Consider the following 22152-nt stretch of genomic DNA (forward strand, 5'->3'; position numbering starts at 1 on the left):
ATGTCCGCCGCCGTGCCAACATCGTCGCGGAACCGCACCGTCTCAATGAGCTCTGGAAGGGGGACCGTCAGGAGCAAGACGTCGCAGGTCCAGGACAGCACTACCATGCCTCACGTAACCGACCTCAAGTATTTTGATCCCTGCGCCGCCACGGCCGCCATGTTTCTGTACGCCCAGGGATCATCCATTGTCTGCTGCCACCATGACACCCTCACAATCGAGCGGAGGTTCTCGCGGCACGCTGACGATGTTCAATTATTGGCCGTGGACAACCACAGCGAGGCGGGTGCCGGCCGCTTCGTTGTGAGCTACGACGTCGGCCAGACTGCAATTGTGTGGGATTTGATGACGGGTGACGAGATTTCCCGATTTGCATCATATGAACACCTGACTGTCGCAGCCTGGATGAAAAACGGCAATGTTGCTTTTGGTATGTGTGATTGACCTGATATGAGAGTGAGAACTAACAAGGCGCAGGAAACACAAAAGGAAGTATCATCATGTTTGAACCCTCAACTTCTGAGCACGTTTCTGCAAGGACAATCGATCAAATTGCAGTGACTGCGCTGGCACCATCAGCAGATTGCCGCACATTCGCCATTGGGTGAGTCCTTCATGCACTCATAGTCACATCTCACTAACACGGTTCAGTTATCAAAATGGCTCCCTCTTTATCGCGACTCTGCAGCCACGCTTCACTATTCTACATAATCTCACCACCTCTAGAGGACCGTCACCCATCGTCAACTTGGCATGGCATGCTTCGTCATCGCGGCAAAAGTCGGACATGCTCTCTGTCCAGATGCGTGATGGAGACCTCCGGGTCTGGAGCGTGGCCAAGAAGTTCAGCCCTGACGATCCCGCAAAGGTGGTTCGAAACCTGAAGAAGACGGAGATCTCCATGGATGGTCCCAACTGGATGGGTTGGTCCAAGAACGGCCGCATAATCCAATACTCTGACTCGTAAGTCACAGCTTGCCACCACCACAAAACACCCTAGTCTACGCGCGCGCTTAACTGCATGATTCTATACTAACCTGTTCACAGCCAAACACAGTCATGGGATGTTAGGACCAAGCACGTCACCCACGACCCTATCCCAACCCTCGACATCGTCCGGGGTCTCGCCCTCTATGGCCCAGGAGCTACGCTCTTCACCCTGGGGCCCAACAACACGGTGCAGCAGTTCGACCTCAACTCCCCTGCCATCATGGTGGCGAATGTCCAGCACCCAGCAAACCTGCTGCCTCCCTCGCCTCCAGTGTCGGAGGAGACCGGTGATCGGTCGGCCACTTCTGCGACCACTATCAACTCGGAGTCTGAGACAAGTTCCGTTCCGCTGGAGATCAATGTCTCCGAGAGTGATGAAGATCACCTGTCGCCATTTGCCCGCCTTGCCCAACGCCAAGTGTACGACTCGGGCGGCAATGAGACCTACGAATCTGCCAGCCCGATCTCAAGCCGAAGTGGGCTGTCCTCCCTCTCCTCGGCGGGATCCAACACACAGGGCCGTTACGCTGGATCGATGAGATCCAGGGGGTTGTCTGACACTACCCATATCTCTGCTGGAACCTCTCTTCGGTCTTCGACTCTTGGCCAAAGGAGGGATATCGATTCTTACTCCATGGGTTACTCTCTGGGTACTACTAGCGTCCCTTCAATGGCGTCCAGTCGTTCTCGACGAAGGCCCTCTCGCCTTCGCAATGAGGTTCCCCGCAGCCCTGATGACAGCAAGGTTCATGACCTGTTCAAGTACACTCGCGCTCGTCTGAGTGACATTCCCTACAAGCACCACATGGGAACCATGGACACTCGTCTCACCAACGATGATCTCCGTCGTCAGATGCTCAGCACCATCTTTGGATGGAACAAGGAGATCGAGGATCTCATCAGGGACGAGCTGGCCCGACATCCTCAGGGGTCTGCCAGCCGTATCTTGTTGGCGAAGTGGCTTGGCGACATTGACCCCGATATCATGAGTGCAACCTCAGAAAACATGACATCCTCGGACTGGATGTTGCTGGCTCTCAGTGGTATCGGCAACCAGGCTTCACAGCACAAGATTGGCCGTGCCTACGTGCAGCGCCTTCTCGAGACTGGTGACATTCATGCCGCCGTCACAATCATGCTCGGCATGGGTGACCACAACGACGCTATTGAGATCTACATCTCTCACAAGCGTTACATGGAAGCCTTGATTCTCACTTGCTTGGCTTTCTCTAGTGTCTGGGAGCGCCAGGCCGCCATAATTCGGAAATGGGGAGAGTGGGCTGTGCAGCACGGCCAGCAGCAGCTGGCTATCCGATGCTTCGCATGCACTGATCAGGAGTCCACCGAGCCCTGGACTTCTCCATCTGCCGCCCAGCTCAACTTCCAGACCATGAACCCTAGCATCCCCGAAGTGCTCAGCCCACCTCTTTCGCCTCCTGGCTTCCAGCGTGGCCCTCAGCGCAGCATTGCCAAGACATCGGCGCTGAAGCTCATCACCTCCTTTGGCGATCAGTCGCAAAAGTCCAAGTTCTTTGCTGGAGACGGTGGTCAGACTCCCATTGCCGCTGGTGTCACTCCTATCGCCGACTCGGCTGCTTCTCCCTACGTGTCTACCAACAACGATGCCACAACCGCATTCCTCCGTCCATCCAGCAACAGCAGGTTCAACACACCTGTATCGGCACGAGGACGCGGACGTCTGCCCTCCATCGGCGAGACCCCGTCGGACCTCAACCGCGATGCTATCAGGAATGCTGAGCTGTCAGCTGTTCTGTACGACATGGACACTCGATCTGGCCATGCTCGCAATCCATCAGGTCAAGACAGCAACATGATTGCTGGTAACCAGCTTCAGCGTGCTGCCACGGCTAGCCCGATGATGATGCGGGAGCACGCTGAGCGCGTTGTCCAGCCTGCTGAACATGTTCCCCCTCCTCCCGACCACAACATCATGATGAAGAGGAACCGTCGTAACGGCTCGCGTGATCGTATTCCCGTGGGTGTCGATCTGCGACTGACATCGTCCCCGGCCATACCAGAAGTAAGTGATGTGACATCCCCTGAGCAGTCTGTTGCTTCGTCTACCCGCTACCACTGGCCTACTCGGCGCCGTGGACCGGGCTCGGTGACCAGCAGCTCTGTCACCTCTGCCTCCAGCGCTGGACGAAGCCTGCGACACCAAGCTGTCCGAAACCGAGAGGACTACATCCACAGCCTGGATGCCGCCCAGCACTACCAAAAGAGGCAGCGCAGCCGACAACGCAGTCAGTCAAGGACTCGCGAGGGCTCACGCAGCCGTCCCGGTAGCCGCGAGCGAACAGCCGGCCCTCGAGAGCACTCCGAGGAGCGCGGCCGTGTCGTAGCCCGAGGCTGGCCCAAGGCTAAGCGATCACCTACTTCTCCGATTCCCATGTCTCCCGAAGATCTGATTAACCTGAGCACCCCAAGACACGCTCAAATGGGTGAGCCCGCTACGGTGCGCAAGTTGAGCTCCTCTATTTCGAAGCCAAAGAGCCGCGGATCGAGCCGTGGAAGCCGCCGCAGGAGCCCTGATAGTCGTCGTCCCCCAGCTCTTGACATCCGCGGTCGTGGCCAGGGACGGGAGGGATCAGTTCAGCGATCCCCATCCTCTCCTCTTCCCCTGTCGGCGACCGCTCCCCATTACCAGGGCTCGGAAGATGAGGAGGATTACAGAGCTGCCATGGCGGCTCAGGAGGAGTTTAGGAACAAGCACAGCCGCAGTGTTAGCCGTGGCCTCAACTCACCCTCTGTCGGCGGCAAGCGATCTCCTTCGGAGACTCGAATCAGGGCCAACTCGGATGCCATTGAGATTCCTGAACCCCTGTTCGCCCATGGTAGGACCGCCTCGACTGACCACGCTGGCGATCTCAAGCAGATGAAGGACGACCGTCAGCGGAAGAAGGAGCAAGCTGCCCGAGAACTCGAGGAACGTCGCAAGTCCCTGGCTAAACGCCCCCAGGCGCCATCCATTCCTCACCCCAACGACTTTTCTCCTGCTCTCCCGACGGCAGCTGAAGCCCCTGAGCCCAAGGAGTGGTCTGACGAGGCACAGGGTCCCAGCCCTACTGAGCAGCCAGTCAAGAGCATGTACGCCCGTAACGGACCTGTCATGGGTCTTCCTGCTACCCCCAAGGCCATGAGGCTCATCATTGAGGGCAACCACGACAAGACTGGCAGCACTCCTAGGCCCGATGTCCCTTCGATCCCACCCAACTTTGTTCAGAGGCAGACACCAAACGCCTCACCCCATGCCTCGCCCAATAAGGACATGGGCGGTGATCTTCTCACTCTGTTGCCCTCGACTGTTTATCAGCCGCCAACCCGACCCAGCATTCCCCGAAGCATGTCGGCTCCTATCCCTGACGAGCCAAGCCAGCACTCAGTTTGGCCCGACCGCAAGGGCAGCGTAGGCCGCATCGATGAGCACCCTGGCGGCGAGCGGCGTCGATCTCACGAGGATCCTATGCCGCCCCCTCCTCCTCCGGTGTTGAAGGAGCTCCGACATCTGGCTTCGCCTCCTCCTCCACCCCCAGCTCCCCTCCCTCACGTCGCTCACCGAGCTCAGCAGGGCGGAGCTGTTGCATCTGGCATGATTGAGATTGTCATGGACGACGAGGACACTTCTGGCAACGACATGGGATCTGAGGCTAGCCCTCCTCCCGCCCCTGTTCAGAAGGGTCACAGCCGGGGCCGAAGTGTCGGTGATGGAGGCAGCATCTCCAGCCGTATCTCCAAGGCGACTGAGCGTCTCCGATCGGCTAGCCGTAGCCGCAAGGAATACACCATGTCGCCCCCCTTTGAGGCACCATACGAGAGCATCCCGATGCCCGGAAAGCATAAGTCGCCCACCTATGAGGCACCATACGAGAGCATTCCCATGCCTACAAAGCTCAAGTCGCCTCCCCCGGTGTCGTACAACCCCGATATGCTGCGATCTCCCATCGACATCAAGAACAAGCACTTGTCGACGGGCCTGCACCGGAGCGAGATGATCTAGGAGGTCTCACCTGGGCGCAAGCAGCGCGTTGTACGGCATCTTGTTTCCTTCTACCACTCCTTATAAACGACACTTGTACTTTTTCGATTCGATTCTCTGCATGGCGATCGGCGTTATCTACCATCTCTTAAGTCGATACGATACCATGTTTGTTGTCCGACGATGAGATTGCATTCCTGCGCCTTGTCACGACACGGATGAAAATCCCTGGTTTTGTTTCTTGTTTTTGGTTTCTTCAAGTTCTCAGGCCCTGTCACGGCGGGTTCAGTTGCATTGACTGGCAGGCGATCTGATGAACTATGCATGACTCTTCGTTTCTCTGGGTCGGGACGTGTGTGGTCCTTGCAAAAGCAAACCCGTGGCTTTACAGATTATGTTTGGGGGTGGTTGAATTGCATACGCGCAATGTTTTCTGTTCTGTCCTTTTTTTTTTAACATTCTTGGAGAAGGGGGAGAAGAAGAAGTAGAGGGCCAATCTCAAGGCCGTCGTGTTCCTTGGATCAGACGAAAGGCCTCAAAAAGTCGAGGACACGATGCGGGAAATGAATGCAGCGAATTGCGTTATACAATGTTGCCTCGCGGCACTTGTTTGAGTTTTGAGTGAATGATGATGGACGGGATGGATGGAATTGGATTGGATTGGATTGGATTCAATGGACCGGATTATGGGACATGGGGATAGTTTGATGGGAATGATTGATGGATGACTAGGTAGGATTGGGAAGGATTGGATTGGATAGCTCTTTTTTGATTCCCCCGGAGGGCTTTTAGTGTTTACGAATTGAACGAATGTGGTTTGTCTTGCATATGCTTTTTATTGCTGTGACTTGTGAAGCGAGTGTTGTGTGAGAGGGGAGATGTGGTGATGGCTTCATGTGCGAGGCCCAGGGAGTTTCAGTGGGAGGGTTCAAATCACACAGCACAACACCACACCCAACCTCAATGACGTTAAAAATGGATGCATACGATAGAGCCAATGCAATTCAATTGAAATCACATTTTTAATCGGCATTCCATGTGTGTAGTTAATCTGCAAAAAATGCAAAAAAGAAAGCGTTGACTGTCCCATCTCATCCTCAACCAACCCAAATCCCCCCGCACAAGCGTATTCCCACCCGCCACGCGACGGGGGAGAGATCTCTGCAGAGTGAAGCCTCCCTCAAGGGTCATCTCCAGCGCTCAGGACCGCCAAGGGGTTACCAGCATCGTGAGTTTCCTGCACGAGTGGGCGGCCACCGCGGCGTTCGGACGGGGCGCGGCGGAGGGCCACTACCCGAAAGTAGTGGAATTGGGATGGGAAGATGAGCGTGTTTGAACGTCTTCGCCGTTGGACCATTACAGTCGGAAGTTGGTGCGTAATTTGGGGGTTATAAAGGTAGGCTCTGTGGGGTGTGGCTGGTGGTGGGGCTTGTGCCTGTGATTGCTCTGCTGGACTTCAGCTTCAACTTCCTATGATCACAGCTTCCTCTCCTCGACATAGTTGGCTGGTACAGCAGTTATAGCGTCAATTGTGTGTTTATAGCCGTCGCATTTACCACGAGTCCAAACTTTCTCGGTTTCTTCAGCATAAACGATAGAGCCAACCTCCGGCAACTCACACAAAGCACCATGATCAACTGTTAACCCATCACCAAATCAACCACCATGCTCTCGACATCTCCCCGCCTGCGCATCAGGCATCCCTCCCCCACGACGGCCGAATTCACCGTAACAACCCTCCGACCAATCCCTCCCGCACTCCACACCCTCATCCTCCTCTCGCGCTTCCTTGTCACCGTCTTCGTCCTCCTGCTCCTCTACGCGCGCCTCACCCTCTCGCCGCTCCTCGCCAGCGCCATACCGCCTCTGCTCAAGGACCTTGTCCCGCGCGCGCACCTACAGGCTCCCGCTTCGATATCTGCGCTCGCGGAGAATATACCTGTTTCTGTCCTCGTGCCTGGGAGTTTTGCTGTGCTGTGGCTGCTTAGCCGTAGGGGGTATGCGTGCGAGAGCATTCTCGTCATGAGGGGTCTCGGCGTGCAGACTAGCTCGTGCGCGGGTAGTTACCTGGCAGGCACGGCGACGAGATTCATCCCGACGGAGAAGATACGGGATATTCTGGTCAACGAGGCGTTCCTTGGGTTTGAAGTGCGATACTACCTCGTGGTGGTAGTGGAAGGAGAGGAAGACGTCGTCGTCGTGTTTCCTCGCTTGCTGCCACGACGCAAGATCGTTGAAGAAGTGTGGAGGGGTGTAAGGCGATGTCTGTACGAGAGCAGGGCAGAAGAAAAGGGACAGAATTAGAGGGTATACCCAAAGGGCGTTTTTGTATTGTTTGTGCTCGCCGGCGATAGACGTGCGGCTTTGAGCTTGCTTAAAACACTTTTATGCATCTAATGTCTACTCGTCCGCCGTGGACTCATCCTTTCTCCTGCCAAAGCCCCTCTGTGTTCGCATATCCTCCGAGCCAGCATACCCCTTTCGGATCGCGTACCGCTCATTCTGCTCTTCGGGAGACTGGAGCTTGTCCTTTTCTAGGAGCGGCACGTAGCGACCTCCCATGCGTGCGCCGTTACCTCCTTCATAGACCATGGTGCTATTCGCCTTGGCTGGCTCCGGCCGTGAGATCTGGCGGGAGGGATCTGTGCTGCCTTGTTGAGAGACGAGCTGTAGGAGCTGGTTTGAAAGTAGCTCATCGAGCTTACGCTCTCGCCAGTACGCCCATAGACCGTCTATCACGCCGAACTGGCCAGGTTTGCAGAGCGCCGGATCGTCGGCGAGGTATACCCAGCCAAGAGCATCCTGCTTCTCAGCAGCAGGGTCCACAGGAGCAGAATCCTCGCCAGGGAAGATGCAGTCCCAGAGCACCAGGGGCACCTCATCGGCCATGACATAATTGGGCTTGCATGGGTTCTTGGCCACGTCGAGCAGAGTCGATATGACCTCTGGCTTCTCGAGGCGCTGGCCCACGAGGAATAGCACTCCTACCATGTGGCGGATCTGGTGCCATAGGAAAGCCGAGCCGCGGACCTGGAACATGTACACCTTGGGGTGCACAGCATCCTTATCCGAGACTCCTTCCGCTGGCGCATACTGCGACCCGGAGAGGTATGGCAAGGCAGAACTAACATCGCGGACCTCCTTGATATCGGCCTCATAGATGGTGCGCACAAAGTTTGTAATCTGCTTCCCCGGGTCGATCTTGCAAAAGTTGCGAAAGTCGTGCTCACCCTCATACCGCTTCGCCGCATCACGCATGGCGTCAATGTCGAGCCAACCGTTCTTCGCGCCGCCGGCTGTAGGCTCTGGCGTGAAGGCGGGCTGGGTGAAGAAGTACCGGTACTGGCGCTCTCGACAGGAGAAGCGGGCTGAAAAGTCTGGTGGTGGGGATGGGCACCAGGCCAGGATGCGGATATCAGGGGGGAGCACACGGTTGAGGAGTCGAGGATATTGTAGCTCATCCTTGATAGGGTCGAATGACGAAGTGTCAATATCGTCCTCTTCCTCTCCGTTCTCTCCTGTTGGTTCATCCACAACCATGGCATCGCCCGCTTCACTTAGACGCCGTCGCTTCTTAGGCAAGGGTCTGTTGCTCCGAACCCGCAGGCCAATGACCTGTCCAAAGGCGCTGACGCCTTTATCGGTGCGTCCGCACTTGGAGTACTCGCAGCACTCAAAGTCAACAACTCGTTCGTCCTTGGGGAAGATGAGGCACGCCTTTGTGAGGGCGTTCCAAAGCTCCTCCTCGATAGAGGGGGCGTTGGCCATGGCCTGGAACTCGAAACCGCCGTAGTTCTTGCCCAGATACGCGAGCTTCAGGGCGATGAACCGCGTCGAGTACTTGCTCGGGTCCATCTTTCGTTTGCCCTTCGGCTTGGCCTTTTTGGCCCCCGGCGTCGTATTGTCGCCTTCACTCTTCTGCTGTGGCTGTTTCACAACCTCGGCCTTGGGTTCTGGGGCTGGTCGGCTCTTGAGCTCGGCCTCGAGCTCCTTGACCCTCTGAATGAGACCGTTCTTGGTCCATGACTGATAATTTGCGTCTCCGGACATGGTGCGGTACCTGGCAGCCTTTCGCTGCGCACGAGCTTCGGGGGATTCACCACTTGATGAAGAACTCGAAGAAACTGAAGCGCTGCGTCGTGACGGTTGATGATGAATCTGAGCTCCGCTGATGATGGCTCCGAGCGGACTTTGGCGCCCAAGTTGACGACCAAAGCGTCTCATGTGAGGTTGGTGGGTTCCAAATTTTGGTCCGTTGTATGCAGGCCCGTCAGAGTCATGGTGAAAAAGGGCTTCAGCAGCAACTTGGATGTGTGGCTTGTTAGTCGCTGTGGCGTTATTGGTGCGCCACACGGGGAGAACGGACAGGCCGAGAGATAAGTTACGTACTGCTCTCAGCTCACCACTATCAATACCCCAGCTTCCATTTAAACAGCGATAGCCTGCTCATTCAAGCTGGCTTCATCCCTTATAGATCGTGATCTGATCCATCGATAATCTGAAAAAAAGGCTTCTTACACAGGCACAAACAAGATGGACACCGAAGTGATCAAGATTCTCCTCGTAGGCGATGAAAAGTGTGGCAAGACAACATTCCTCTCGTACGCAGTCCTAACCCGTCTACTTAATCTGGCCCTATCATCATCTCACCCCAGGTCCTCTTTAGACGGCTAAGCGCGGGCGAAAACGTCAACCCAATCCCCCTGCTTCGCGACATCGACCAGCCATACATCTTTGAGATCAAGAGCGGGACCAGGCAGTACCGGTTCGAGTTCTTTGATACGTCGAGCCCGGATAACTGGAGGCTCCTAGACCCCGATGCCATTGTTATTTGCTTCGACATCAGCCAGCGGCTGAGTTTGATCAACATGCAGAGATATGTAAGTGATGCAAAACCCTGTTCTCGGAAGGAGGCCTGACAGTTGGGGACGTTGTAGTGGATCAACGAGGTCAAGATGGCGTTTCAGAGGTTCGACACCCTGCCTCTCATCATCCTCGGGTTAAAGCGGGATCTGAGGTCGGAGAAGGACCCCAATGGGATCATCTACCCCCAGGAAGCGTACCAGGTGGCGCAGACCTTGAGGGCGGATCGGTACGTCGAGTGCTCGGCAGTGACGGGGGAGTTGTTGAAGCTGGCGTTTGAGGACTTGTGCAAGACGGCCGTGACACCGACGACAGGGCCAAACAGCCAGAGCGCGAGCACGTGTATGATACTGTGAGATTTGAATGGGCGAGCCCAGGTGACGTGTGGTGGTAGCGGTGGGTGATATTATAGGACAGTGCTGGCCCTGGATATAATGCTTGACAAAGTCTGGACTTCAGGCTATGCATCGGCCATGGATGCATCGGCCTCAGCCTCACCCTCTTGCCCGAACGGGCCAAGGACTTCGGCGATGATGGTGACCATTTCCTCCTGCTGCTCTGCGGTGAAGCGCTCATACATATCCTCGAGAGCAGAGCCAAGAACTGGAGGAGTGCTAGGGCGAAGGTTGATGATCATGATAACCTCACTCTTGGCTAGGTTGAAAGGCCTCAGGCGCTCGAGGAGCAGGGTGATGCAGCCCTCGGTGTAGGGAATAGGGTCCTCGCTGAGAGGGTTAGGATTTGAGCGGAGATAATTCAGGAGCTGTAGCATCGTCAGTTATGTATCCTTGAATTTTGAACTGCGCATCTGAATAGAAGCAAACCGGAGAATGGCCTACATAGCGAACTAGATCCTCGTAATTTTGAGGACCTCGATGCTTAGTCTTCTTGTAGCGCTCCTTCTGCTCGGTTAGGTGCTCGTACACCTCCCAGTTACTAAGCACAGCGGCTTGGGACTCGAGGATCTTCATGGCTTCGGTCGATGCGTCAGCTCAGCAGAGCGAACCAGGCGAGTCAAGGTGAGATTCTGATGGTGGGTGAGGATGAGGCTCTGAGCTGCAGAGGAAAGAAAAATGGGGGATCCAGAAGGTGTAGTTGAGGGAGCCAATCAGGGCCCCGCAGAAAGACGAGGCTGAAGAAGAGAAAAAAGGTGGATGCACCCTCACGCAACAACTTGTGAGACACTCAAAAACGGGAGGCTTTTCTTCTTTCTTGGAGCTTCTTTTCTGGAATTGAGGGTGGTGCACGATCGACACCTTGTGCGAATGTGGCAGAAGCACAAGGTGTGAGATGTTGATTCAAGGTTGAGACTTGGGCAAAAGTTGGCTGCCCTCCAATTCACGACTCTTCCTTTTTTTTTTTTTTTTTTTTTTTTTTTTTGCATGTGAGCCTCAATTGCTATGTGCGCAAGAAAGGGAAATTCCGTGTTACAGTGGAGTCAATTTCATCACGTACCTGCGCAAAAGGTTTTTTTCTTTCTTTTCTTTTTCCTCCTCTTTTCCTCTAATGTCTGGCTCCAATTCGTTCGTCCGCAAGCCATCGGCACAACGCCCCCGCGATTCTTCTTTTTTTCCTCTCACATCCGGCATCGCAGAACGCAGTTTCTCAAAGAGGGGTCAACCTACAGGCAAGGATCCAATGGGAGCCATCTGATGTGCAATGCCATCATCAGAAGGGGAACGGAACACGATCCCTCCCCGGATCTCGGTGGCATTTGAGCTACCTACGCAAGTCTAAGTGCATGGTGCTAAAAAAGGCTGAATGGTCTGGAACTCCCGATTGTTCTTGGGAGAAGGAGGTCGCGTGATTTAGGTGCTTTTTTTCTTCCCTTCTAGAACGCACGCATTGGCACTCGATATCCTATCCTCGGACAAGGCGAGGCCTGATGAGGGATCGAGTGATGCAAGCCACGTAGACATGGGTTTTTGCTCACAGTGACAGAGATGAAAACGGCAATTGTCCCATGCCCGTCGCAGCCAACATGCGTCAGTTGACAAAGAGATTCAGCACACATGGTGTAACCACAGGCCAGCAGTTGCTGAGAACGCCGCCTGCAGTCTTGATATTGTGCATCACGCCCGGGAGAGCTGCACTGCGGCGTTTTACATCGTACATTTTGCCAAGACCTCGAGTCCGTCATCGGGACGTTGGACACGTTGCAGAGCCGACCTGTTCCAGGGGTATGTGTGTCTCGCGAGAATGGTTTGCAGCGGCTCTTTTTGTAATGCTCAGCATGACCAGGCAGGAAGAAGGAAAGAATAGGATAAAAGGGACGGGTTCACGGCTGTGACTGGTTGGCAACCCCAAGGTGAATGTCGTGTGAACGGGTGTGGTACAGATCAACTGACTACACATCCCTGCCGGGCTGAACCGCCGCCGGGCAAACTCCTGGTGGTGACCAGACGCCTATGGCGGTAGAGCCATGGAGCCCGTTTCGCATCCATGAAGCCCAGAGAGTCCAGTGGAATTTCCCATTTCCCCAGTGGATTGTTCCAGCTGCCCTCCTCGCCAGGGCAAGCTCCCCCTCTCTGCAGCCGGCGTTTCTCCCCCGCCCGCTTCCGCCGCAGTCCTGCACATTTTTCGGAGGTACACCCTCGGTACTCCGTCGCCGGCTCGGGGGTTTGAAGAGCAAAGACTCGCCGATTCAGGGAAGCCGCTTCAACCTTCCCAGACAAGGTACAGCATGAATTTCGAAGAATAGGGCGGTCTGCAGTTGACGGAGCAAGGTTGAACTGCAGAGCTACCCTTGTTCCTAGCATATCCGGGTTGTGGTGGACTCGGGTTTTGCCAACTTGTATCGACTCTTTTTTTATCACTCATAACAGCATGGGGGGCCCGTCTGGAGAGCTACACCTGGCCAGCAGGTACCCTTGGTACATGAGAATTGGCGGGGGTGGGTACAAGTCCAGGTTCATGTGAATGGAAAAAAAACCTCCTCCATCTTCAGGCTGCAGCTAGAGCCGCGGGTGGGTAAGGGAGAGCGGCTCCATGGTGTGAGGAGAGCAGTAACTGGGCAGGTGAGGAAATCGTTATCTTCCTTTTGTTTTCCTTTCTCCCTTCCTTGCAGCAAGAATCTCACCACTCACACTGCCCCCCGCGCGCAGTCTCGATCCCGAAAACCTGGGAGAATGTCTCTGCATTGTCTTTGCAATTGGCGCTCGTGGTTCGCCCCTCCTTCCCTCCGGGTACCGGTGGACCGGCATCGATCGCTGGCTGTTTTTTTTCCTCGGCTGCTGGTTGGTTGCCTGCGGCAGCCACGCTTGACTAAGAATAGCAGTACATCGCTGTGTGGATTTGCATCGTGACGGGTGCCATGTACCCCGTCGCCATTTCATCATTTCTGGGCTCCGACTTGGACTGTCAATGACTCCTGTCTCGTTACTTGACGCTCCTGCTTGTCCGAAATCATAAAAGATCATTTCATCTCGTCGTCACCGTGTTGCCCAAAGTCTACGCAACCCCAGAGAACTAAAACCTGTATCCACCTGCTCCCTCCCTTCCTCCCACTACTCGAGAGTTTCTTTCAAATTCACGCATCCATTCGCACACAATGGGCCTTTGATATTCGCCCATCGACATCCCATCCCATCGCCATCTCCACTCCCACTCCTCCTCCACTTGGACTGGACTGCTCCTGCGACGCCGCGCCATCCCCGGGCTTTATTTCGTCGGTTCGTTCGTCACGTCAGTCTGCCGAGTTCCTCTTTCCTCCATCTCTTCCTCGTCACCTTTAAACGAAAGTCTTGCCTCCATTCAACTGGCTGGCTGCTCCCTCGTACTCACTCCCCGACCGCCATCTCCGGCTTCGCACCGCCAGGTTCTTTGTTTAGGATCCCCTGCCCTGTCATTCGGCATTGGAAACCTGCTGAGCTGTGAGCCTCTGACGCAGTGACGTCGACTGCTCTGTGCGTCTCAGTCGGCTACAACAATCGGCCTCCACCCCTGTCGACCGCTGTCGAGTCATCCTTCAAGCCCCTTCAGCGCCCCCGGACAGGCCTTCAGGTCCCCCCAAAAGCGTCACCAACCTCCTCCCACAGCGCGCTCAGAGAGTCCCCCGGCGCCAATTTTGTCTTCTATCGACGTCTTGCAGCGACTCACACGCTTCACCACTTACTCACCGGGCAGGCATTTGCAATCCCGCCTCCACCACCCCACTCCACGCGCTCCCAGCTGCGCTGTGCTGTGCTGCGCTCCAACAGGCCGGGCCCGCCATTGAAAGAGGAAAAAAAAAAAAAAAAAAAGTCACCCAGTCAAGGTTTTGCCTCGCAAACCCTCAACTTCGTCACGTCTCGTCTCGACTTCGGATTACCTCGATCTCGGATCGACTCGTTTCGACTTGTCTAGGGTTTCCCCCTCTTCATCATCGTTCTCGCAATCATACAGAGCTCCTTCCTCGTGTCCGGTATTCTTGACTCGGTCACGCCTCCCCTCTCTTCTCCATTGCTCGCCCCTCCGAATCGGCCCCTCCACACCCGTTTCCGCTTCCGTCCTTCGCCGCTCTTCAAAACTTTTTGCTCTCTTAGCCGACGACCACTCTTGAACCTTTACCCGACAATCACATCCTCGCCTTCACAATGGTGCGCAATATCGTCGTTCTGGGAGGCAATTCCCACCCCCAGCTTACAGAAAACGTCTGCAACATCCTCGGCGTTCCCCAAAGTAACCGCATCCTTTCAAAATTCTCTGGCGGCGAGAGCCGTTGCGAAATCAAGGACTCGGTCCGTGGAAAGGATGTCTACATCATTCAATCCGGCTCGGGCAACGTCAATGACAACCTCATTGACCTCTGCATCATGATCTCAGCCTGCAAAATCGGTTCAGCAAAGCGAGTCACTGCAGTTGTCCCACTCTTCCCCTACTCCCGACAGCCCGACTGGCCCTACAACAAGGCCGGCGCTCCTTTGTCGCAACCCACTGGGGGTTCCCGAAACGACTACACCTTCGAGAGCGTGCCTCCCACGCCTCGTCCTGGCGCCCCTCGGTCTGCCGGCTTGCCCAATGGCGTTAACAACCTCACTGAGAAGCTGTCCAAGACCGCCATCGCCAGGGAGAGCGCTGCCAACGGCGTCAACGGTGTCAATGGCACCAATGGCGACTACGCGCCGCCCCGTCGATCAGATACGATCTCCAGCACCACTTCCAACCGTGGTCACCAGCAGGAGAATTCTATTTCCTCACAGCGAAGTTATACTACGCATGACTACGAAAACCAGTCCAACATCTCGGCCTTCCAGCCCAAGCCTGGTTACAAGCACTGGATTGCCCAGGCCGGCACTCTGGTTGCCGACCTGCTCACTTGCGCTGGCGCAGACCACATCATCACTATGGATCTTCACGATCCCCAATACCAGGGCTTCTTTGATATTCCCGTCGACAACCTCTACGGAAAGGCTCTGATCCAGAACTACATCCAGTCGCAAATCCCTGGCTACCAAAACTCCGTCATCGTCTCCCCCGATGCCGGAGGTGCGAAGCGAGCTACCCTGATCGCTGACAGCCTCAAGACGGATTTTGCCCTAATTCATAAGGTAATTCAAATAAAATCTTGATTCCCCTCTGTTCAAAACTCATACAATACCTCTAGGAACGCCGTCCGATCCGATTCACCGAGCACCGCAATGCCAGCATGATGCTTGTGGGTGATGTCGCAAACCGCATCTGCATCCTGGTCGACGACATCATTGACACTGGAAACACCATCACGCGCGCTGCTAAGCTTCTGAAGAAGGAGGGCGCTACCAAGGTGTACGCTCTTCTCACTCACGGAGTGTTTAGCGGTGACGCCATTGCCCGTATCAATGCTTCTGCCATTGACAAGATTCTGGTTACCAACTCGGTCCCCCAGAATGAGCACCGACGACTATGTCCCAAGCTCGAGGTGATCGACATCTCGCCCGTCTTCGCCGAGGCCATCCGCCGCGTCCACCACGGCGAGTCGATCAGCGTGCTCTTCCAGCACAACTAAATCACCAACTACTGACATCCATGGTTTGTCACGAGTGACAACCTCAACCAATCATACTATGGCGTTTTACTCGACATGGACGAATACTCGAGTCCTGTCGGATCCTTGATTTCTAAACGGCCTTGTACGAGGCGCATCCCGCCCTCGGTACCGCAGTCGCGACGCTCATCCCCGTCATGCGACGTTTTGTTCTGACCTGGGATGTTTTGTTTTGGAGTTTAAGGGGAGCTTCTTTGGGTGCTTGTCTTATCTGCCAGGCCTTGGTTTCCCGGCCGTTTCGATATTTTCCATTTCATCCCCCACCCCCTAGAATGTATCCTGACGGGATACTTGGAACGGCACACGTCGGTGTGCAGTGCAACAAAAGGATACAATGTGGAAGGAAAGGGTTTGGTATAGGCTGGTGCAGCGTGGGTAGGAGGAAGGGGTTTCTTGCTTTCTACTATGCTGCACAATCTCATCCATTCCCACGTTTTGGACCCTTTCTTTCTCCTTTGTTGATTCCTTGATTCTTTTGCTACACACACAAACAAACACAAACACAAACAACAACAAAATCTTGAAAAACCTTGCTTGAGGGTTAGTAGCTATCTACCTACCCCACCTCCATCCCTAGCTGGATTGAGGGGAAACGGTATGTCTTGGAGAAAACAAAAAGGACCTTCTTTCGAGATGTGGTTCTCTTGATATCGCAAGTCTTCCAATTGCATGAGAAAAAATCGAATCGTAGAAATCCGGACCAACCTAAAGAGAGAGATGGGGGAGTTTTATAGACGGGTATTTGGCCAGGGGGGAGTTGAGGTGTTGCCAGAAGGGCCAGGTTAAAGAAGCCAGCTAGCCTTGCAAATGGCGGTGCTGCCAGATAATGAAATAAAAAGTTGAAATAAATTCCTGCAGTTCTTCTGGCTATAGTGATGCTGCGGCTATTTGATGTCATTGATCGGCTGAAGGGAAGTTCAAGGGTGCAATGGAGAGGAAGTATCACAGCTCTTTGGCAGATCATATCCACTGCCATCCCAGAGTGTCTTGGCTACTGTTCTTGACCATAAAAGTCTTGAATCATCAATTCATCAATTCATAGCAATTCGTGCCAACTTAGAATACACGAGACCGTTTTCCGTCGCCCGTCTACCGATCTGTACCTCGTGAGTGTCGCTGTCTAGGTAATGTTCTTCATCCCCTCAGCATATCTGTGATCTTGTATCATCACATCCCTCAAATCCGGCACGCCCTTAACGCCACCTGTCTCTGAAGACAAGAAACAAGGGAAATAGTAACAAGACACAGAAAGTGCCTTGTTTGATATCACACACTCGATTTCGGTGTGTATACATCAAATTGTTGCTCAGGAGAACTCTCCATTAGTTTAGCAGTGCGGACATGCTACTAACCATGTCCACGTCCGAAGGAATCTGCCATCCATGTACCGTGGCAGCACGGCGGAATGCATCAATAGCCTCGAAGATGTTGTAATCCATCGACCCCAAGCCATCGACCCGGTCAAGGCGGGCTGGAGGGTCCATGTCGCAGAGATTCATCCTGACTTCGAGGAACACCTTTTCCAACGACAGCGCGGGGGACCAGCCCGAGTTGGTGAGCAGCTCTGAGCATATAGCGCCGCCTATGGTAACATGGCCACCACCCCCGTGGGCGAAGGGGAGGAAGCGTGGGCGGATGACACGGACAAAAGGTGGTGATATTGGGTACGAGCTGCCGAAACGGAGTTCCAGGACAATGCTGGAGCAGCCAGCGCGCTTCATATCTTGCGCAAGGGGGAGGTTCACGTCAAAGCTGTGGAGCTCGACGATCCAGTGGAACATGTTGTCCAGCTTGTCAAAGTCGATATACCATCCTAGCGAAGCGAGATCAGTGCTGGATTGTATCTTTTGCAGATCCTTGATCTCTCGGTTGAGGGCACGTAGGGCTCCCGGGGATGACGCCGCCCAGGTCGGCTCGGCGAGCTTGGGAAGAGAGGCCAGATCCAGACCGCCAGGCCTGAAGGTGGTAGTAGTGCCAGCCTGTGGTTGGCCTGTGTTGTTCCGGTCCTGCATCCCCGTCGTCAGCTTGGATGGTCGTAGCTCTCCCAGGCCCGAGTCCGTGGAAGTTCGTCGTCGTTTTCGCACCGTTTGTCTCTGGTTATCCTCTTCCTCGCCATCTGAGGCCAGGAGATCGTCGAGTTCCCCGTCAACCTCCTCAAGTACGTCCCCATCTACTTCATCGAGTAAGATAGGATTCTCTCGCGTCAGACCCGGACCACCGACAGAGCCTTGCTGTCCGAGAGCACGACGGCGGGCAGTTGGAATTGCCGACAAGGGGATCAGGATTTCATTTCTATGGTCACCGATCAACCGATGTTGAGGGTCTTGCATGAGATAACCCTTCGAGGTGAAGGCTGATTTCTTCGGGTGCCATTGGTTGCCGGTTTGTGAAGAGGCGTTCACCCGAACAAATAGGTACCGGCACTGAATCCACTCGATTTTGTCGATAACAAAATGCGGTTGTGTTGACACGTATCGGGCCGGATCGTTGACGATCTCGCACATGCTGATAGCATTGGAGATATTGAGTCGCGAATTCGGCCATGCTGAAGAACTCTGCGTTATTGAATGTCAGCCAACAATCACCACCAACAGAGAAACCACAAGACGGCCATAGAGCGACTGTGTGATTAGCAAGGACAAGGGGAACACTGTGAGTGAACGTATATCCTAGAGGAGCCGAACGCTAGATTAATCCGATACTCGCTCCAGCTCCTCCTGAGATGTACGCCTTAGCAGAGAGTATCCCCTGCCCTACCGTCTTCGACCTTCCTCCAGGTGTGGTCAACTTACCAAGTGGCTTCCGTGAACGCCCCCCATCGTATAGCCCTGACTGGTCGAAAATTCCTTACTCAAATAGACTCCGTTGCCGTAAGCTCGTCCATGCAGTGTCGTAGAAAAGTCAAGCCCAGTCCGAATGATGCTGTGCCAATTCTCAAGTGGACTTCCATGCCATGCGAATAGACTTGGGTGTGTTTTTGGTTGCCCGCCAATTTCTTTCAGTTTCGTGAGCTCCTTGAAGAAAGCCTCTTCCTTCTCCGGCGAGCCCTGAGCGAAGCGAAACTGCATCCAGCCCGCTCCCATGCCCTGGACAATGCTGGGACTGTCCGCTGCCCCTCCTGCGGGCGATTGACTATTAGGAATTAAGCCGTCTTGAACAATGAAAGATCTGTTCGATGCCACAATCCAGTTGAGGAGAGCCAATGTCGAATTGTTCATGCCCTTCCAAAGGGACAGGCTACTTCCTGGCCTTTCCACAAGGTAAGATCTCATTTCCTCGACAGACGGGATCATTCTAGTCAGTTGAATGAGATTGTAATCACGGTCCGCGGTCTGAAGCTCATCGATATCCTTGTTGTGGTGGAAAAGCATGACGCGAACCCAGTCTGCGCTCGGATGGGTCGCATGGGTTCTCGTCTCGTTTTCCGATAGCGGCAGGACGTTGATGGGCCCTTTTTGTGTCTCAATGATTCGAAAAGTGCACTCCGAGTTCCCGGGTGATTCGATGATGCACGTGTGCCTCTCCACAGCTGTCTCGATGTTAGTGTTGCCATCAACCGGGAACCAAAAGAAAAGTGTCCACTTACTCGAGTGCACGATAGGCACTGTTGTTGTCATCTCCTTGGGTCTGATGACAAGAAGGACATAGTCACCCTCCTTCATCTTTTTATGAGAGCCATAGTCGGCGCTAGAGAACCGAATCTTCTTGTCCCTGAAGGACACCTCCACGTCCAGATGCTCTGAGGGGTCCTTGAGGGAGCCTGGATCAGCCCATTTCAGACCCAGTCCTTGGGGAAATTCGCGAAGACGATTGCTGAAAACGGCAGAGTAGAAGAAGGAGATAAGGAGATCGACCACGGCTGGGTTGTTGATAATGTCGTGCTCGATGCTCTGGCCAAACCCGAGCGACAGGTACTGGTAAAGGCAGAGCAGGTTCCCGCAAACGAAAGGCTTGACGGCCTCGAATCCTCCATCCATTCTTTGATGGCAGACCATGCAGTATTTCGTGCATTTGATTAGTCTCTGCAGACCGAACTGCATCGCTACAAGAAAGATGTTGAGATCTTCACCTGGTGAGACGTAGTCTCGTCGAAGGAACTCAAGACTAAACCAATCAGCAGAGCTGTCCCGGTCATCTTTAGAGTTTTTGACCGAAGAGGAAGCGTCTCTGAAGTGACTGCCTCGACTCAGATCGAACTTGAATGCCTGTGCTTGGTCCCAGGAAAAGTTGTCGGATCGTCGAAGTCGTAAAAGACTAGGGAACTCTTGGTTGAGCAGGGGATTAAGAGATGCTGACATGTACAGCGGTAGAAAATGATTGCTGTCCCTGCTGTTGTCCTCGTGAGGAGGATGCTGGGACTCCGTGCTATGGTCAGACTCGAACATCCGTCTCATTGTATGGTAAGACGGCTTTGGACTGGCGCATTTACCGAATCTGAATTGCACCATTGACTGGTCGGAGGGTAGACGTATAAATTCGGTCGCAGAAGGATATCCCATTGGCAATTTGATCAACATGACCACGTACTCCGAAGACTTGAGGTCCCATGCCTCCAAAGCTTCCTCTGGGATGCCGAGTTTCGAAACACGGATGGACAGCGAGAAGATACCAGAGAGATTGTCGACCTTCTTCGTGAACGGGACAGAGATACAAAATCCTTCCCTCTTGGCGTCTCGCAGGTGCCGCTTCAAGCGAGTGGTCGATCCTGGAGAGCCAGCCGCACATCTCGCAGCCGGTCTTCTAGGCGGCAGCGGTGTGATATCAATGCGATACTCCTCGTCCTCATCGTCCTGGGAGAAGTCGTCACTGTCGAATGCAGAGTCGCCATCTGCCTCATCCTCGCCGCTGCTGATGACGGCTATAGATGGATCGCTGTTGCTGAGCTTGGCGGTCAACCATCTGGAAACCAGCGAGATAACTTCGGTCACATTCTTGCCTTCGGTCAAAGCAGCGAAACTCTGAAGCCACTCATCCATATCCTTGGTGGCGTGGTCTGACGAGGTGAATATCATGAAGCTCGAGTGTCTAGGATAGGAATCGGCATCTGGATATTGTCAGCTGGATTATTCCTGCTTTCCGCAGGGGATGGGTGATTGAATGTCCCAGCTCAATGTGCAGTCCAAAGTCTGGGGAGCAGTATCGCAAGGTCATACCTGTTGAGAGAGCCTGGATCTCCAAGGGCGGCTGCCCTTCCAGGCCATAGGTGAATACAATTTCTCCATCTGAGTCTCCCTTTCGCACATTTGTGACGTGCGGGTCGTTATTGCTGGACGTAGCGGCCCTAAGGTCGAGGTTGAACTGCTTGAGACCCATGGCGGCATCGACTGGCCACCGGTCCCAGCGTTTAGCCCCGACGTTGAGGGGTGGAAAGACGCTGACCAGAAATCGTGACGAGTATCTGCAGAACTCGTCTAGAGGTGGGAAACAGGTGGTCAAAGATGGGCGAAGTGAGCACGGCGAGGCGATGTAAAGCCCAACAAGTGTAATGCTCTGGGGCGGGGTCAGTTGTGTAGACGAGTAAGATTCAGGGCGAATATCCGACGCCCAGATAATTCCGCTGATGGGTGAGGAAAGGCTAGATAAATGTTGGCAAGATGCAGCATTTGAAAGATGTTGGGTGCAAGATATACCTGGGAGGAGAAGCAGTGGTTCAGGTCACGGGAGGGCAGGTGCGTTTGCCGTTTGTTTGCAGTACCTATCTGCCCTGCCCAGGATGAGGGGAGGGGAGGGGAGTCAGAGCTGGATGGCCAGCTTGTGCGATTCGAGAGGAGCTGTTTTTCTAGTTCCAAATGACTTTGTCGTGTGTCACAAGTAAGCTAAAGGGAGGGAGGAGGGAAGAGTCGGTAGGAGTGAAAGACCAGGCGTAGGTGTAGGCGTGCATGGGGTCATTGCTGCCTGCCTGTGTCTGCCTGTGCAGTTTGTTCGCATGGCTCGTTCGCCCGCGGTGTCGGCCACCTTCAGTAAGATACAGTGGGTGGCAGTGGCAGTGATGGAATTTGGGCTTGGGCAAACACTACCCGAAAGTTACAGCGAAGTTACTTGGGGAGGTTGTGACTCTGTGACTGGCCTCAGCAGATGCAGAAGAATTCGTTTATATCGAGAAAAAGAGTGAAAGGGCATTACAGATCTTGTTTTCTTAGCTGCTGAAAGAAGTCAGGCTTACGTTGAAGATAGCGTGCTCCTACCGGTTCCCTGAGGTACAAGCTCGTCTCATGGATGACATGGCCATGTCCACCACTGCATGGTACATGACAGCCACTCACGCTTACACCAAATGAATGAAGTAATCTATGAACAT

At 54.3% G+C, this 22152-nt stretch overlaps 7 protein-coding genes across 7 annotated transcripts; 4 read left to right on the plus strand and 3 right to left on the minus strand.

The window, feature by feature from the left end:
- LRP88_03278 (WD40 repeat domain-containing protein) lies at positions 1-5008 on the plus strand (the record flags this gene model as incomplete). The annotated part of the gene is made up of 4 exons (XM_083239905.1): positions 1-430; positions 478-604; positions 652-963; positions 1048-5008. 4 exons carry the CDS (start codon positions 1-3, stop codon positions 5006-5008), a joined length of 4830 nt encoding a protein of 1609 aa, XP_083105035.1.
- Positions 5009-6652: 1644 nt separating this feature from the next.
- On the plus strand, positions 6653-7291 carry LRP88_03279 (GPI-GlcNAc transferase complex, PIG-H component-domain-containing protein; the record flags this gene model as incomplete). The annotated part of the gene is made up of 1 exon (XM_083239906.1): positions 6653-7291. One exon carries the CDS (start codon positions 6653-6655, stop codon positions 7289-7291), a length of 639 nt encoding a protein of 212 aa, XP_083105036.1.
- A 96-nt stretch (positions 7292-7387) lies between these two features.
- Positions 7388-9037, minus strand: LRP88_03280 (pseudouridine synthase DEG1; the record flags this gene model as incomplete). The annotated part of the gene is made up of 2 exons (XM_083239907.1): positions 7388-8866; positions 8924-9037. 2 exons carry the CDS (start codon positions 9035-9037, stop codon positions 7388-7390), a joined length of 1593 nt encoding a protein of 530 aa, XP_083105037.1.
- Positions 9038-9520: 483 nt separating this feature from the next.
- LRP88_03281 (P-loop containing nucleoside triphosphate hydrolase protein) lies at positions 9521-10206 on the plus strand (the record flags this gene model as incomplete). The annotated part of the gene is made up of 3 exons (XM_083239908.1): positions 9521-9588; positions 9654-9867; positions 9925-10206. The coding sequence occupies 3 exons, from the start codon at positions 9521-9523 to the stop codon at positions 10204-10206; spliced, it is 564 nt and encodes a 187-aa protein (XP_083105038.1).
- A 104-nt stretch (positions 10207-10310) lies between these two features.
- On the minus strand, positions 10311-10821 carry LRP88_03282 (DNA-directed RNA polymerase III subunit RPC17; the record flags this gene model as incomplete). The annotated part of the gene is made up of 2 exons (XM_083239909.1): positions 10311-10613; positions 10690-10821. 2 exons carry the CDS (start codon positions 10819-10821, stop codon positions 10311-10313), a joined length of 435 nt encoding a protein of 144 aa, XP_083105039.1.
- Positions 10822-14424: 3603 nt separating this feature from the next.
- Positions 14425-15815, plus strand: LRP88_03283 (ribose phosphate diphosphokinase subunit PRS5; the record flags this gene model as incomplete). The annotated part of the gene is made up of 2 exons (XM_083239910.1): positions 14425-15378; positions 15435-15815. The coding sequence occupies 2 exons, from the start codon at positions 14425-14427 to the stop codon at positions 15813-15815; spliced, it is 1335 nt and encodes a 444-aa protein (XP_083105040.1).
- Positions 15816-17176: 1361 nt separating this feature from the next.
- LRP88_03284 (uncharacterized protein) lies at positions 17177-21167 on the minus strand (the record flags this gene model as incomplete). The annotated part of the gene is made up of 4 exons (XM_083239911.1): positions 17177-18409; positions 18647-19383; positions 19441-20898; positions 21008-21167. The coding sequence occupies 4 exons, from the start codon at positions 21165-21167 to the stop codon at positions 17177-17179; spliced, it is 3588 nt and encodes a 1195-aa protein (XP_083105041.1).
- Between the last annotated feature and the right edge of the window lie 985 nt (positions 21168-22152).

Source organism: Fusarium phalaenopsidis, assembly GCF_050370095.1.
Source record: "Fusarium phalaenopsidis strain FUZ10S chromosome Unknown contig_32286, whole genome shotgun sequence".
NCBI lineage: Eukaryota > Fungi > Ascomycota > Sordariomycetes > Hypocreales > Nectriaceae > Fusarium > Fusarium phalaenopsidis.